This window comes from Desmodus rotundus, chromosome 12 (genome assembly GCF_022682495.2).
Source record: "Desmodus rotundus isolate HL8 chromosome 12, HLdesRot8A.1, whole genome shotgun sequence".
In the NCBI taxonomy this organism is placed as follows: domain Eukaryota; kingdom Metazoa; phylum Chordata; class Mammalia; order Chiroptera; family Phyllostomidae; genus Desmodus; species Desmodus rotundus.
The window spans coordinates 68,267,891-68,285,506 of NC_071398.1; the positions used below are offsets into that span (position 1 = coordinate 68,267,891).

A 17,616-nucleotide genomic window follows, 5' to 3' on the forward strand; every position below is an offset into this window, starting at 1 on the left:
AATTAGAAAATAGCAGAGCTTGGATTTGAACCTATGTCTCCTTGGTTCAAAAGCTTTTTTGCTCTTTCCACAATGCCCAGCTACTTCACCTAGATAAATATGCATAATAGTGATAATATTTATTGCCTATTTGTAAATGAATAGTAAATACAATGTTAGAGATTACTTAAAACACTATTCTCCTATTCCTCTGTTTATCATGTTATTTAAGAATATTTTTCACAAAATATAAAGATAATTATCACAGATATCAAGTTAGTAGAGTTTAAGTTGTGAAAGTGTTGCTATATTTGAAGAGAATGTGCCAATTAAGATAGTAATCATTTTTAGTTGAGTGGAACTTTATTTTTGGGAGAGAGAATGGTAAGAGATAAATATGTTTTCAAAAATTTCCATTTAAAAACCTATCTGTGGGGTCTGAATATGATTAGGCAAATGTGGAACTGGGTTTTTTTCAAAGGCTGACTTGACAGTTGTTTATTATGTTAATGGAGCATGACTGGTGACAGCTGAGTTGTAATCCTCCTACTGTTGTTGGTGTTGATTGAGTCCTTACCAAAGTCTTATTTCCAGTTTGAGCTAGTACATTAAGAAGCAATGAGCCCTGGCTGAGTAGGTCAGATGGTAGAGCATCTTCCCCATACACCATGGATGGGGGTTTGATCCCTGGTCAGGGCACATTCAAGGAGCAACCAAAGAATGCATAGATAGGTAGAACAACAAATTGATATCTCTCTCTCTCTCTCTCTCTCTCAAAATAAAAAATGGAAAAGAAGCAGTGGGAATAAGAAATTAAGGGAAGGGTAGAAGAGAGCCATTAGTGTTTGAAAAAAATATTTTGAAGGAAGAACAAAGATAGAAGCACTATACCTCGCTCAAGAACCCACAGTGTTTATTTCCTCAGTAATTAAGAGTTTACGAAGACACATAGGCCTGGGACCTGCCCACAAGAGGCCCTGATTTAGTAGGTCTAGTGTGCATTCCAGGTATGTGCATTTTTGTTTATTAAAGCTACAAAAAACAAATGCAAGCAACCACGAACCAAACATCCACCCTAGTAAGCAGTTCCTGGGCCTCCCCCACTGCCTTTCTCCTCACCCTTTGTCCAAATTGAGAGCCAGGATGTGTCTAGAAGAACAAACTCAGGCTCCGGAACCCTGATTTTCCAGATCTCCTGAAAACAGTTCTTCCCTTCCCATCCTCTCTGTTCCTCCATTACAGACAGTGTGTGCCCCTTCAGCCCAGTTGGCTCTCTGCGCCTCTGCTAAAGTTCCACCCGCCTAGGTCGCCTTGTACTTTCCCACCCCGCCTAGCCAAGCCCGATTCATCCTTTTAGGAGACCTGAGAGGCCAGTTCTCTGCGGAACCTTCTGACAACTCTCCTTCCTACTTTCTGTAGTTTTTACTACATGTGCAGTTCATACTGTCCTTCAGTTGTGATTTGTCATGTTGTGCCCCACTTTTTCAGAATCTTATACAAAGTTCAGTTTCTGAATTGGGTATTAAAATTAGTCTGTTAGAATAACTTATTTTACTTATAATCTTTTTATAAAGAAGAAGGCCTTTCGATATGTTCTTCACCCTGAAACATCTCTGTAATTTAGTATACAGATTGAGTTCTTTTAGGATTAAATCTGGTGAGGTCGAAGTCAGTAGGTTAATGATTTATCCATTCTTTTACCCAACAAATACTTATCGAGCACCTACTATGTACCAGGTACCACTCTTGGTACTGGCGATACAACAGTGAACAAACCAGGCAAAAATCCTAAAGTTTACATGCTAGTGGGAAGAGACAGACAAGAAGCAAAATAGAAAGGCAAATATAATTTATTGTTATTTTTTAAAGATTTTATTTATTTTTAGAGAGAGGGAAAGGAGGGAGAGAGGAGAGAAACACTGATGTATGATGTGTGAGAGATATATCAATCAATTGCTGGTCTCATGCCCCCAGCTGGGGACCTGGCCTGCAACCCAAGCATGTGCCCTGACTGGGAATCAAACTGGCAACTTTTTGGTTCGCAGACGGGTGCTCAGTCCACTGAGCCACACCCCAGCCAAGGCAGGTAAATATATTTTAGATGATGACTGTGCTATGGAAGAAAAAAAAAATAATGAGATATGGAGTGCTGAGGTGAGGCTTACAGTGAGTTACGGTTTTAAATCTCTAACGAAAGAGCAACCGCACAGAGGATTAACAAACTCAAAGGCTGTGAGGAGGGAGGCTGCTTACTGTGTTTGAGAAACAGCAAAGAGAAACAGTGTGGCTGGCAGAACGTGTAGGGGGAGAGGAGGAGGAAACAAGTAAAAGACAAAGTGAGGAGAGAGGTAGGGCCTTGGGCCTTAAGGGCTAATGAAACGATTCAGCGTTTCACTCTAAATTAGATAGGACACCAATGGGAGTTTCCAGCAGAGGAGTCATCTGACTTATTTTAAACATATCACTGTGACTGCTGAGCTAAGAACAGATTGTAGGGGAGCGAGGGTGGGAGAAGGGACACCGTGAGAGGGCGATTCGGATAATTTAGGAGAGAGATCATAGTATCTTGGCTCAGAGTGGTACAGGTGCCGGTGCTAAGTGGTGAAATAGTTGGGAGTTTGTAAATACCGATAGATATATTGAAAGAAGAAATAATAAGAATTACAGACAGATGAGCTGATGTGTATGAGAAAAAAGAGACAAGAATACACTCAACGGTTTTAACCAAAACAACTGCAAGTATTAAGTCATTACAGATTGAAGTGGGGTCCAGTGAGGAAGGAACAGACACGCTGGGCAAGATCAGGAGTTCAGTTTTAGACATCACAAGTACGAGATGTCTGTATTCAAGTGGAAATTTCTACTAGGAAGTTAGATATAGACTGGGGTTCAGGACAAAGGTCAAGATGGGCGTATAAACCTAGAAATTTAAGTGAACAAAACATCATTTTTCTACAGTAATCATTTTAGCAAATGTGGTTTCTTTGGAACTATTGGAACAAACCTTTCTATATTATTGGCAATCTGTGAGAACAATATAAGCAAGCTACCCTGTATAACAAATGTAATTAGTAAAAATATGAAATATATTGAACTTGCCTGTTCATCAATTCAACAAATATTTAGGGAGTACTTCCCAATACTATGTGATGAGAACACACAGGCACAAAATGTGTCCTTAACACATTCTGGTCTGGTTGAGGTGGTTGTTAACAGGCTGTAGAGGGGGACGAAAGTTACTGGAGAGGCCTTCTTGGTTGTAGTGGGAGTGAAATGAAAATAGAAAGACATGCAAGTCCTTGACCCTTTCCTTGGGCAGCTTACAGACTAGTTGGAGAAACAGAAATACACAAGTTAAATGTCTTGAAAAGGTGTACATGACCCTTCAAGACAACAGAAAAGCAGTATCGTGAGGCAGCATGTGAACACTTGTCAAATGCAAACATTGTCTTAGGAGCTCAGAAGAGGATGAAGTCTTCTCAGGCTGGGGCAGCAGGGAACGCTTTGTTTGGGTGGGATTCGAATTAGGGACTGCAGAGTGAGACAGGGTGCATTGAGGGAGTGGGATGGGATTTTTTCCTTTAATTCTGAGAGGGATGAGATGCCTGATAAGGATTTTAAGTAAGACAGATGACAGGGTGAGTTCTGAGTTTTGAAGACATCAAAACTGTAGGTACAAAATAGACTGGGGGAGGTTAAGAATAGTATAGGAAATGGAGAAGCCAAAGAACTTACATGTACAACCCATGGACAGGAAGTAAGGGGGTTGGGGGAGTGCTGGTGGGAGGGGGAATACAGGGCAAAGGGGAATAAAGGGGAGAGAAAAAGTGGGTCAACTGTAATAGCATAATCAATAAGATGTATTAAAAACCTGTAATACGGACAGCAGATGCCTGAATTCTGGCAGATCTGAAATGAGACTGTTGGAAATGTTTCCCTGTGGGGTTTGTTGTGAGATCGGGACATTGAACCTGAACTATCTAGCCAAGTGTATGGAATGTAGACTTGGTTGGAGATTTGGGGGTTGCTTAGGAAGCAAAAGCGATAGTCCTAAAAGTGGATAAAATCTCAAAGGGAGAAAGTATGAAGAGAAAGACTGAAGGCTAAGGACTAACCATCACTTAAGAATTCACTTCAAAGAGCAGCAAAAATCAGAAAAGGAGCCAGAGAGGACAAGGGAGGAAATAATGCCTATTTCCTCCTATCACTGAGCATAGGAGGAAATAGGCATTAGCATGCAGAAAGAGCTGTCTAGGCTGGTGAAGAATACCCTGCATTCTTATCAGTTTCACTTTTCACAAAGCTTTTATTGAATTATTTTACTTGATAAAAGAATCCCAGTAGACCTGAAAACATTATCAAACGCTAATCACAAATCCAGCACCCTGGTTCCTCTTGTGCAGAATGGAGGTGGTGATAACTAAGTCATTCCTCTAGGAGCTTAGGCCAATAAAGTGCCTTAAAAATCACCTGGTTTCCAACCACTTCATTTTACAAAGGAGGACCATTAGGCCGCTGGAGAAGTGTCCTAAGGTCATAGGACTCTTTAGTAACAGAAAAGGATCTTCTTGATTTTTAATTTAGACTTGTCCTCACACTAAGCCTAAAATGACGTTCATTTGTTCTGAGCATTGATTTAGTGAAAATAGCTAAATGAATTTAAAATGTCTACATTTTTTTTGGATGTAACCTCACAATTTTTTTTTTGGACATTAACTAAATATCTACTTTTTTTTAATGAGGAATATTTTGTCTTAAGTTGTCAACAGTCTATGGTTAAAAAAAAAAAGTGAGTTGACTACTTATAATTCAGACCCATTCGAGAGACTGCTCAGTTCTAATTACGCCCTCCCGAGGCCACGTTATCCACTCAAACTCTTTCTGTCTTTCCAAGCGCAGGGCAAGTGCAACTCCGAATGAAGTTTCTGTCATCAGCTCAGTAAGAATTAATCCCTTTGTCTTCTGGGTTCCCATAGACTTCAGTGCTTTTCAAACTTGAGGGGGAAACATCAGTGTGGCATGACATCAGTTCAGCGGGCCACCCCCAGAGAGAGAAATAAGACTCGATAACATCCGCCTGCATCACACATAGTGATGGTAACACTACTTTGTGAAACTTCCGCTTCATTTATGTGTGTGCTAGGCTGTGGGGTAAAATGTAAAAAGTGTAACGCAAGCCTGGAGGAGTATGTTCTGAAACGCGCATCTGTATCTGTATAGTTCTTTGAGGGTTGGGACTGTCTTCACCTGTGTATCCCTCATGCCCAACATACTACCTGGTGGGGGCTCAGGAGATGTTGCTCGGAATCGTTGTGAACGGTTAAGAAGGAATTAGAAGAATCGAGAGCAGGTAGGTTGGGGAGAAAGTGAGTACTTGAATTAAGTATACACTTCTCAGTCTTCTTTTCTGTGGATGTTAACTTTTTTCAGCCTATTATTGACTGTAACCAAGAACCTGTGTTTGGCTTGTGCGCCTCCTGGTCAGTCACTTTCCGTGTCCTCTGTGATGTGGTATAAATAACACTTCCTGATAACGTTGCAGCTGTCATTCAAGGATCTTAAATTGCTTTGGGAGCAGGATCTGGTGGCGAGTGCCTGGCTCCACTAGGCAGGTGCCTGAGTTGAGAACCAGGGACTGGCTGAAATCTCTGGGCTCCAGGCTGACGCCTCCCTCCCTCCTTCCCCTCCCCCGCCTCTTTCCCTCTTCCCTTGAGGGGAGGAGCCTTTGACCCCGGCGTTTTGTGAGCTTGTGCAACTGGTAAACAGAACTTGTAAAGATTCCAGTGAACTGGAGGGTTCGCTTTTCTCTCTGGCGTATAGAGGGGAGCTCATGGTGATAAAGGCTATTGATTTAAGCACCTCCGGGGTCGACAAGTCAGGGGAGAAAACCTGAGAAGGAACTGAGTAGAGGGGAGCGTCTGCAGCGTCAAAGGAAATTAGGGACCCCTCTGGCCAGTAGCCCTTTAAGATTTGCACCTGACAGAAAGGGGATACTTGACTTGTGACCACCATTTGGTGTACAGTGCTCTTTATTTCTTGCTTTTGGCCACATTCGGTTGAGTTTTCGTATGCAAATCAGCCACCTGGAGCTTAAATACCGCCCCCCCCAACATACCCCCTTCGTTTCCCGTCTTGTTTGAAACCCCACCGTCGATCTCCTTGAGTTACTCCCGCTCCCCATTTCCTGGAAACTTCTAGGGGTCACTCCCGTCTCTTTTCCGAGAAGCTGCCAACTGCCTGCAGTTGGACCTGGGAGGCTCTGGGAGGGCGGCAGCGCGGAGTCCTGGCCTGGAGTCGGGTTACACCACTTGTGTCTGAGTTCACGCAGCGTGTTCCTCTGTCAGGGATTCCGCAAATATCTCCGGGAGGTAAAAAAGGAAAGTGCGCTGCGCTCCAGCACCCAGAGCAGTGAGCCGGGTCCCAGGTCCCCAGGACGGCACCAGCCCCCCCGGCCATGTCGCCGTAGCCTCGCAGCCCCCGGCCGCTCGCTTCATGCCGCGCTGCAGCCGCGCCGCGCTCCTGGGGTGAAGGGTGCCCGGGCAAGCTCCTCCCCATGGGTTGCCCACCATGTCTAATGGATATCGCACTCTGTCCCAGCACCTCAATGACCTGAAGAAGGAGAACTTCAGCCTCAAGCTGCGCATTTACTTCCTGGAGGAGCGTATGCAGCAGAAGTATGAGGCCAGCCGGGAGGACGTCTACAGGCGGGTGAGTGCGGGAGCGCGGGCGGGGATACTCCAGGCTCTTCCTAGGTGCGTGGATGAGCGAGGGAGGTGGGTTCCCGGCCTGGACAGCTCACCTTGACGCCGTGTCACCTTGGGCAAGCCCATGCCACTTACTTTGCGCCTGTTTTCTACTTTCTCTCTGTGAAGGCAGGGAGCTGGATTAAATCAGAGGCTCTCAAACTCCGGTGTGGAACTTTGCAGAACAATCCAATCGCCTTGGGAGCTGGTTTAAAATGTAGACTCCAGCCTCACCCCCAGGGATGCTGACTGAGTAACGGGCGGGGAGCTTGCAAATGTGCATTTTAAAACGAGCCCCACGGGTGACTCAGGCAGAAGGTGCCAGGTCACACACGCTGATAGAGAAGGGCCCCTTCTAGCTCTGGCCCCAGGGAGGCGGAGAATGATGCTGTGGAGAAAAGGGCAGCGGCTGGGGGCATTTCTGTTGTTTGAGAAATTCATGCTTGTTTGGGAAGATCGCTATGCAGATAAACTTTAAGACAGAATCTTAGGCATTTTCAGTTTTAGCAATAGGCAACCTTCGAATGAAGGAAAGGGGGGAGGGAAAATGGTGGCTCGCCGGAGGGAGGGCTGTCTTGATTGACAGCTGAGTGATTGGGGTGGGAAGGGAGATGGAGGGGGTTGGCTGCGGTGAGGGTGAGATGAGACAGCACCTTGGTAAGAGGACATCAGGCTGCGGGTTACAAGGATTAAGCGTCCTAACTGGTTTCCACAATATTGGTCTCCATGGCCCTCTTGGTGCCTGGGCAGGCACTGAGGTGGCCTGAGTGACCTGGAGCTGGTCAGCTCGGACTTTGTCGTAGATTCTAAATCTCCAGCTGTTGGCATCAAGGGACTGACTACAGATATGATCGTTGTCAGCGAGTGCTCTGGGGAGCACTACAGGCTGCTTGCCAGTATCTGGAGCGGAGCAGTAGCTGGTGGCTGTGAAACCCAAGTGATTATTTGGTGAATCAACTAGCGTGGACAGCTAACCTGGGGGGATTTAGCCCTATTTTCTTTCTTTCCTGGATTTCCATGGTTTAATCGGAATTTTCCTGAAATTGGTCTAGAGTCACCTTTCATCTTTTCTATGAGCTAAATAGTGATGTTAATGGAGCTGCCAGGTGTGGAGGAGGATACTACCAAGGGACAGTGGGTGGTTCAGAGAGATGGAGAGAGGGGGAGGCAGTACTGGCCTCTGGGTAGAAATAGTGGATGAATTTGTTTGCTGTGCAGAGGGGGGAGCATTTTTCCATTAACTGTCCCCAAAGCAAGGCAGAAAGAAGAGTAGTTTCTTAGATGATCTGACTCCTTTCATCTCCCCATCTGCTCTGCACTGGCTAATGAGAGAGTCTCCAGTGAACACTTTGGGTGGGGTATGCAGAGGTATACCATTTTCATCTGGAGAAGAGGAATAAAGATTTTAGGAGTTGCCCTGGCTGGGTGGCTCAGGTGGTTGGAGCGTTGTCCCCGTACACCAAAAGGTTTTTGGTTCAGTCCCCAGTCAAGGCACATACAGGAAGAGGTAACTGATCAATGTTTCTTTCTCTTTCAAAAAAAAAAAAGGTTATAGGAGCTGCTGTGGGGAGGGGAGGGAGTGGTTACAGGACATTGTCACGTGCAGAGGTGACAATCATTTTGTTAGACCAGTATTGCCACTAGTCCCATTTAGGAAGCAGACATAGCCCTGTCTCTTCACAGAATAGTCAGGCAGCTACTGGCACCACATAATTTGAGGGATCTGAAACTACTGTGTCCCTGTATTTCCTTTCTCACCAAATCTTTGTTCACTCCACCTGTCACTTACTCATCCCATTTGCCAATGACTTGGGGAACACTAAAGCCTTAAGTTAAAATACTCTTATTCGGGAAACAGAACACATGAAGCCATGCTTACTCATTAACACCATAATTGGAATTATTTTCTCACACGACATAGTGATGAGGGATTGATAGAAACCAGGGCAGTTTTGTTTTGATGGAAGGACGAGGACTTAGAAAACTACCACATCAGGAGCCCGGGACAACCAGGGGACCTGGTCAGGTAATTTAACCTCTCTGGACTTGTTCCAGCCCCTGTAGAACGGGCATTAAGAACAATGCACTACACAACAGACACTGCAAGTTATTTGTTGAGAGAATGAATTTGTTGAGAGAGCAGCCATAAAGATGAACTAAAAAGATATTCAACCACTTCGTTAGACTTCATAGCTTCATACATATACAAAGGGGTACTAGTTATGTGTCTGCTAGTAGTAATAGTTATTATGATATTTAAAAATGAGGAAGAGGTTTGGCTCTTTTAATCTCACCCTCAAATATTCCCATGAATGTGTTGTTATGAAAGGGGAGACCTCCCCACCCCACCCAGCTTCTTTATTTCTTATAGCTGGACTAATAATAAAATAAGAAAATTGACACAAAACTAGATCAACAGGGAAAAAAAAACAATTTAATACATGTGTATGAAAGAATCACAGAATGATGCCCAGATCATAAAATGAGGTTCAGCCCTAACCAGTGTGGCTCAGTTGATTGGGCATCATGCGACGAAGTGAAAGGTCGCTGGTTCTATTCCCAGCCAGGGCACATGCCTGGGTTGCTGGTTTGGTCCCTGGTTGGGGCACATACGTGAGACAGCCGATGAGCGTTTCTCACATCGTTGTTTCTAGCCCTCTCCTTTTCCCTTCCTTCCCTGCACTCTAAAAATAAATAAATAAAATCTTTAAAAAACTAAAATGAGGCGCAAAGAAATTCTCCAACCAGGCATCTTTTCTTACTTTTTAAACAAAGAAACAATATCTGTGAGAAATTTACAGGTCAGAGAAAGTTGGTGTTCATTAGTAAGGGATCTCTGCAAGGTTCGGGTGGTCGTCAAAGAGGAATTGAAACAAAGCGTTAGAAACGCAGCAACAAGATTTGTTTACACAGACTTTTCAGTTCTGAGATATTTAACTCTAGTGATAAGGGGTGTCTTCCAGGTTGGGGAGGACACCTTCCACCTTGGTGGAAAATAAATACATGCATTTATTTTCTGCGTTCAGTGAGACAGGGAGGGTCAAGGTGCCCTTCTGGTACCGGCTGCAACTTTAATTCAAAGTAACCAATGTGCTGTTGTGGGATATTTTGGGGTGGCCTGTCTTGGGCCCCAACTGTGTCTTATGTTCCTCCTTTTTAGTCACATCATGTCTCCTCCCACAAGATTAGGTTGATGAAATAACAGCCACATTGGTGAAGAGACATCAAGTGTGACATGCATTGCATCATAACATGCTAAGTCACATGATTCAGATGGGGATTTAGAGCCCTGTTTTGTGACCAGACTTAGCTTGATTTTTCTTTAGTGTTGGAAGGACACTTCTAAAAATAGAGTAAACACATTAAATCACACCAACGGAGTGAGAATCTACAATAATTTGGGTGCTGTATGCATAATTCTTTTAAATAAAACCAATGTTTGTGAAACATGTAAGTCTGTTGTAAAGAGTAATTATTTTATTATTTTACATATTTCCATGACTTCACATTTTGTTGAGATATTTGTACTTAGGAGTGAAAAATTACTATCTGAAGGAGAGACAATCAAGCTTTTTACAATGATGACAGCAGAGAAGGGAAGTACAGGAAACTTAAGGAGAAAAGGACTGGAGAGAGAGGGTTTTGTTTTTCCAAGTGGCAAGTAGTTGATTAAGGGAGAAACTAAAATAGATACAATTATAAGGATTTTAATTAATTGTAAGAGAAGTGGTAAAAAAAAGTTATATAAAAACCTAGAAGTATCAGCCTCAAAGCAAGTAAATAAAAAAAGAGTTCGTTTCTTTCTTTCAAGCTGTTCAGAGAATTCAGAAATAATCGGCTCATGCTAACCATGGACTAATAAAGTGTATTAAATTATACATAAAAATTGGTTCTGTGAGACTGGGTACTTTTCTGCTGAGTGTTTAAAGCATCCTTTAACCTTCAATTTTTGTAAATAACTAAAAACAAACAGAATGAGACTGCTTACCCTCAGCACAGTAAAACTGGTGCATGTACCTACCTGATTAGGTACCACTGCCCCCTCTTGGTAGCAACTAGTAATTGTAAGTTCAGTTTTTTGGGAAGACAATTTGGAACACGTAACCAAAGAAAGAACCCATTGCAGTACTGGTATGTCCTGATTCTGGAGCAAAGCGAAGAGAGAAAATGCTGTGACTGGTCCACAGCTGAGTATGGCCCACTCCTGTGGAGAAGGGCTTGTTTGCATTTCTGTTTGCAGCTGCTCTGGGAAATAATTTCTGGGTGGCAACATGGTTCATTTCCTTGTTGATTATCTAATCCTGCATCTTCTCATTATAGCTGAGTGTGTGCCACTGGAAGTATGTTCAGCCCTGGAATTTATGAAATCCACTGCTGTGTGGTAAACACCCAGTCCCCAAACAGCACACAAAGACACCATCCACGGTGTTTTGCCTTATGATGACTACTTATTTGTTAAACTTCTGTGCCTTTAAAAAGATTCTAGAATGGAATTTAAAATCTGACAGGGCCAGGTCCAATAACAAAAATATCCGGAGAACCTGAAGGCTGTCTTCCTGGACCAGACAGAGTTGATGTTCAGTGACACAATCGACACTAGAAGGTTAAAGTGGATGTGGCTTCAGACAGGAGTTGCAAGAGTTGTGTTCCATTATTGTTTGGCCTGTAACCTTCCAGAGTGCTTGGAGCCGTGGTTTCTTATCTTGGAAATCGAATGATATTTTTCCTGAGCAAACTTTGAAGTTTATACATAGCATATTTATGCAGCTAGGTTTTTAAAATTGTGTGAACAGACACTACTTGCCTACCAGATTTTCATCATTTCTGCTATTCAGCTATCACTGGGCTTAGCAGCTTAAAGTTATGAACCAGACAGAACTGAGATGGAATCCTGGTTTAGCACTTGCTCCCTGTGTTAACTTGGACGAAGACTATAATTTCTCTGAGCTAAAGTGAGTGTTGTAACAGCACCTATTTGTAGGGTCTGGAGGAGGATTAAATAAACCAATTAATTGAAATCAGTACTATGTCTATCATCTAGTAAGTCCTGAAAAAATATTTGCCCTTATTGTGGCAAATTGAGAGATAACAAAATTATCCAGGTAAGTTCAGTTACTGAACGTATTTGATCTGGACCATGTTTTAAATTCTAAATTAGTGTCTTTGTCTTCAGTAGTGGGTTTGGGATCATTTATGCCACTCATTTCAATTCTCCAATCTAGTTTTCCCATTTATAAAGAACATAGTGTGAAGTGCCCCTATTGTAGCAGATTTACGGTCATCCCCAAACACGAATTCTTTCTTCAAAGACAATAGATAAGAAAGGCCGGGTTTGCTAAATTTCTTTTTTTAAAGAAAATGTTTTATTTACTAATGGTGCAAAGTCCTTTCCTTTTATAAAAATTATTATGACTGATTGGTTATAATTCAACATTTCTTATCATTTGGTTTAGTACTTTCTGATATAAATTGGTCTGGTTCTAAATTCAGCCTTAAAAAGATTTTTTAAGCCCTGACTTCTGTGGCTCGGTTGGTTGGGTGGTAGCCCACAAAGTGAAAGGTCGCTGGTTTGATTCCCAGTCAAGGGCACATGCCTGGGTTTCGGGTTCTGTCCTGGTCAGGGTGTGAGCAAGAGGCAACTGATCGATGTCTCTCTCTCACAGCAATGTTTCTCTCCCTCCCTTTCTCCTTCCCTTCCCCTTTCTCTAAAAATGAATAAATAAAATCTTTAAATTTTTTAAGACCTATCTCTTTTTAAAATTGAGATAGATTGACATACATAAAATATATATTAGTTTCAGATTTGCAACATAATGATTCAATAAAAGTACATATTGTGAAATGATAACCACGTAAGTCCAGTTAACATACACTGCCACACGTAGTCACAAAGATCATTTTTCTTATGATGAAAACTTATTAAGATCTACTCTCTTTGTTAATTTATTATTATTATTTTGTTCACACCGATTTTCTTTAGTTCTAGCCTGATTTTCTTTAGGCTTTGGGCAGTACGATGAGTAACAGTATATATGAAGTATACTGTTACTTCAGTATACTGCTCTGTGCTAAGCACCCAGCAGTTCCGTGGAGTGCCAAGGTGCTCCGTCAGGCTATATGACTTAGGAACCTTTACCTGAACCAATGGAAGGCAATTACAGAACAATAGTATTGTTTTAAATTATTTTTAATCTTAACCCGAGGATATGTTTTTTAATTTTTTTTCTGAGTATATGTTTTTAAATTGATTTTAGAGAGAATGGAGGGAAGGAGGCGGGGGGAGAGAGAGAGAGAAAGGGAGGGGAACATTAACATGAGAGGGAAACATCTATCAGTCGCCCCGGCCAGGAATGAGCCCTCACCCTGTTTTTGGTGTACAGAAGATGCTCCAACCAACTGAGCAACTGGGCCAGGGCAGAAAGATATTATCTTTGAGGAAAATCTAAATGTAGGGACTCAAGTTTTGGGCTCAATCAAAAAACCTGGATTCCGAGTCCACCTTTTCCTGGCGATGTCTTTGACCATGTCCACAACTTCTTTGAGCCTTAGATTCCTAAAGCGGAGCCACGAGTTCCTGTCCTGCCGTCCTCCCCAGGGTGGACACGTAACGCGTGTTTTAATGTGTCAGATGTTAAATAAATGTAAAGGATTATTAGTGTCCTGCTTGCCTGGCAAGTATGCACTTCTGAGATTATTCTCCAAAGTGCTATTGCAGCTACTGTTGCAGAGTGAATGGTATTCTCATATTTGGTAGAGATAACTCCCTTTTATTTTTATAGTTGGATACCTTGTTTAGCTAGCTGCTGAAGTTTCTTTCCCCTATATTTTACTTATGTGAACTTCAAGAAATGTGCATAGTAGGGAAGGGAGAGATACAAGTAAAGAGAGAAAAATAAGAATTACTTGGCTATGGTCCTGGCTGGGGGCTCAGTTGTTTAGAGCATCGCCTGATATGCAAAGGTTGTGAGTTCGATCCCCGGTCAGGGCACATACAAGAATCAACCAGGACACATACATGAAGAAGTGGAACAACAAATTGGTGTTTCTCTCTCCCTCTCTCTCTTTGTTCCTCTCTTTCTCTAAAATAAATTTAAAAAATAAATGAATAAAATGTTGGGAAAAAAACCTACTTTGGCCAAACTATTTTAAGCCCTTCCCTGGAAGCCCGGTGTGAACACCGTCGTGTGTGCCCACGTCTGTGCACCCACGGGTGCTGACTCCTCGTTCTCGCTCTCTGAGGTCAGTGCAGGCCGGCTTGTCCATGTCCTCTTCTTGGGAGTGGAGGTAGGAAGAAAGTAGGGAGATTCCATTCATTAAATTGTTGTAACCTTTATGTTCTTGGTTTAAAAAGTTTAAGCCTCACACCTATTAGAATGGCTCTTATCAAAACAAAACAAAACAAACAAACAAATGAAAAAGAAAACAATATGTGTTAGCCAGGATGTAGCAAAACTGTAAACCCTGTGCACACCTGGTTGGGAATGTAAAACGGTGTAACCACTGTGAAAATGGTGTGATGACTCCTCAGAAAATAAAACAGATTTATCACATGCTCCAACAATTAATTCCACTTCTCAGTTCATACCCTAAGGAACTGAAAGTGGGAACTCAAACAGGTATTCGCACCCCCATGTTCACAGCAGCATTAAAGGGAGAAAGCAACCTAAGTGTCCACTGACAGGGGAAGGATGGACAAAATATGGTGTACACTTATAATGGAATATTATTCTGCCTTAAAAAGGAAGGGAATTCTAACACACGTTACAACATGGATGAACTTTGAGGACATTATGCGAAGTGAAATAAACCAGTCACAGAAGGACGAATATCGAAGGGTTCCAATTATGGGGGGTACCAAGGAGTCAAGTTCATAGAGACAAAGATCGGAATGGCTGTTGCCAGGGCTGTGGAGTGGCGGGGTGTGGGGTGGAGGTTCAGGCGGGAAGTTATTTAATGGATATTGTCAGTTGGAGAAAACTTCTGGAGGTGGATGGTTGCACAACTGTATGAATGTACGTAATGCCACTAAACGGTATACTTAAAAATGGTTAAAATGATACATTTTATGTTGTATATATTTTACCACACTAAAAAATTTTTTTAATTTTTATTGTTATTCAATTACAGTTGTATGCCTTTAAAAAGAATTTAAAGCAACTTTCCCATAACTGTCATAGTTACTTTATAAAAACTATGGAAACCTTGACTAACACAACTCTGTTACCTGTTTTTGCGTAATACAACTTTTTTCATTTTTAAGAGCTTTTAACTAGAAGTCATAATGCTTGCCTGTTGGGAAGAAGAGATTTTTTCCATTGAATACTTAGGACCTTTTATTTGTAATCACTAGGAAATAAATGTAAAACTAAATTCTGGAGCCTGATTTAATTCTAATTCACTTTCAGTCGTGTCCTTACCTACGTCTGTCTAATTTATATGTTTCCATGAACTCTTATAAAGCCTCTTCTTTTCATTAGTTATATACGTCCAGGTTTACACACTGTTGGAAGGAGCATGATGTAGTTGGAGGCCTTTAAAATTCCTGTCTCAAATGTTTCCCTTATTTGCATTATCACCTCGGCCATCTGTTACTCCTGCACACGTGCGTGCATTCCTTCAAACATCTGTTGACTGTCTACTGCGTGCCAGCTTCCGTGCTCGGTGTTGGTGGAGAAAGATATTAACAAATAAATACAAATGGTATAATAAGGGCTTCCCTAGAGGTAAGTACAGATTGGTCTGTAGTACTAAGGAGAACAATAAAATCTACCAGGAAAGGCCCTGCCAGGTGTGTGAAGTTTCTATTGCATCTTGAAGCATCACTAGCACAACAAGGAATGGGGGAAAAGCAGTTCAGACAGAGGAAAAAACGCACACAGTGACGCAGAGACATGGGAAAGCGCTGTGTGCTTGGCACGGTGAGGGGCACTCAGTCCGGCTGGGGCATGTGGTAAGGCTGGTGGTAAGATGAGCCTGGAAAGGTAAGCAGGGGTCAGATCATGGAGAACTTTGGATTTATCCATTCATTCACCAATAAACATTAATTGGGTACCTGCTATATTCCAAGTATTATGCTAGAAGTTGGGGGTTCAAAGATTAATAAAACACAAGTGAGAGAGTGTGGTAAAAAGCGTAAATTGAGCTCTGTACAAAGCTAGTCCGTGGATGATAGGATGGACAGAGAGATTTTGCCAGAAATGCAAGCCTAGAGGCAAGAAGCCACGTGGTTCATGTGGAGAATTAAAGTGGTTTTGTGTTGATGAATGTAAGGAGTAGACACGCAGAATAAGGCTTTAAGGTATGCAGAGCATAATCCTTTGTGCCATTTTATTCATTTATTTATTTATATTTTATTGATTATACTATTACAGTTGTCCCACTTTATCCCCCAGTGCCCACCTCCACCCATCACCACCCACCACCGCCCACTCCCTCAGGCAGTGTGCCGGTTTAAAGAGTGTAGACTTTAGCCTGGGGATGATTAAGGAGCCATCGATTGGCTTTAAATAGCAGGGAACACCTAGATCACTCTGGTGGGTGGGGAAGAGGGACTCTAGGAAGATTGGACAGGAAAGCAGGACAAACGGGACTAACAAACTGTGGAGACAGTAAAAAGATCAGTAGTTGTCAGGGGCTTGGGGCGTGGGGGCGGGGAGGGATGAACAGAGCACAGAAAACGTTTAGGGGAGTGAAACTCCCCTGCAGGATCCTCTAATGGTGGATACACGTCATTACACATTTGTCCAAACCTATAGAATGTACCACACCAAGGGCGAGCCCGAATGCACACTGTGGACTTTGGGGGCAAATCATGTGTCGGTGAGGTTCATAGGTTGCTGATCTGTGCCGCACTGGTGGGGCATGTTGACACAGGGAGGTTCTGTGATTGTGAACAGCCTCTCTGGATACTCATCCTAGCTTAGGTAGTTGCCCGCCTCCCTTCTCCCAGTTTCTCAGCTCATCTGATGCCTTCTCAGAGCGGGAGGTGCCAGCAGAGCTGAGGCGGCTTTAACACCACCAGCCAGTGTCAGGAAAATCTAGTGCTGTTACCAGGTAGCTGGGGTTATAATTAGCCCAGTTGCTAGGGGAAAACTGAGATTCTGTAAGCAGGGACTGTCAGAAACAGCTTTTCCCTACTTGAATTGACTCCTTTGCAGGAACAAAGTGAATAGGGATGGAGTGTTTGTAATGTGTTTTTAGAGAATTCAGTTTTTGCCTGGGGTATAGGGTATGCTAAAAGCAGGAAATAGGTTTGTGCTGGAGCTAATCAGCATCTTCTATGTGGTAAGAGGAGTGGGCAAAAATCTGCTTTGATATATATTTGCATAACTGGAAAGAGATTTACTTTAAATAAGAACTTAGAATCACAATTTAGAGCTAGAGGATCTTGAAGGTAATCTATATAATCCTTTCACTTTTTAAGAAAGCCTGTTATTTTAAAATAATTTTAGACTTACAGAAAAGTTGCAAAAAAAATAGAGAGAGTTCCTATGTACCATCCCTTCAGCTTTCCTAATGAATAAGCCCTTTATTTTAAAGATAAGGAAATTGAGCCTCAATAGTAAAGTAACTTGCCTAAGGTCACACAGCAAATTAATGGTCAGGTCGGGGACTAGAAACCCGGCACTTGAAATGACTTTCTTGGTCTTCAGCAAAGTTTTAGGGGATTTATATGCTTGTTAAAAATTTAGACTTTCTTCTCATCTGTACAGCTGGGGCTAAAATAGAATATTCACAGCAGGAGCCAGAGTAATTATAGATAAATGGTTCTGTACCCCTTGCCTGCTGCCAAAAGAAAACATTTAGTTATTTAGTTCCTCAGTTTATATATGCCTTCCCTAGGAGTTTCATTTGTGTTTCCACAAATTCATTTTTTTGAATCTCTGCTTCCTGC

General features: G+C 42.4%; 1 protein-coding gene across 14 annotated transcripts in view; it reads left to right on the forward strand.

Moving 5' to 3' along the window:
* The window catches only part of PDE4DIP (phosphodiesterase 4D interacting protein), a 166,733-nt gene that overhangs the window by 34,902 nt on the left and 114,215 nt on the right, over positions 1-17,616 (forward strand). For 13 of the 14 annotated variants that reach the window (XM_053916260.2, XM_053916262.2, XM_053916268.2 and 10 more), the window contains exon 4: positions 6,577-6,687. In XM_053916260.2, the coding sequence (XP_053772235.1) occupies positions 6,577-6,687 (111 nt within the window). Of the gene's footprint in view, positions 1-6,358; positions 6,688-17,616 lie in introns of those variants that run through there. The other variant, XM_045203884.2, reaches the window with a different exon arrangement.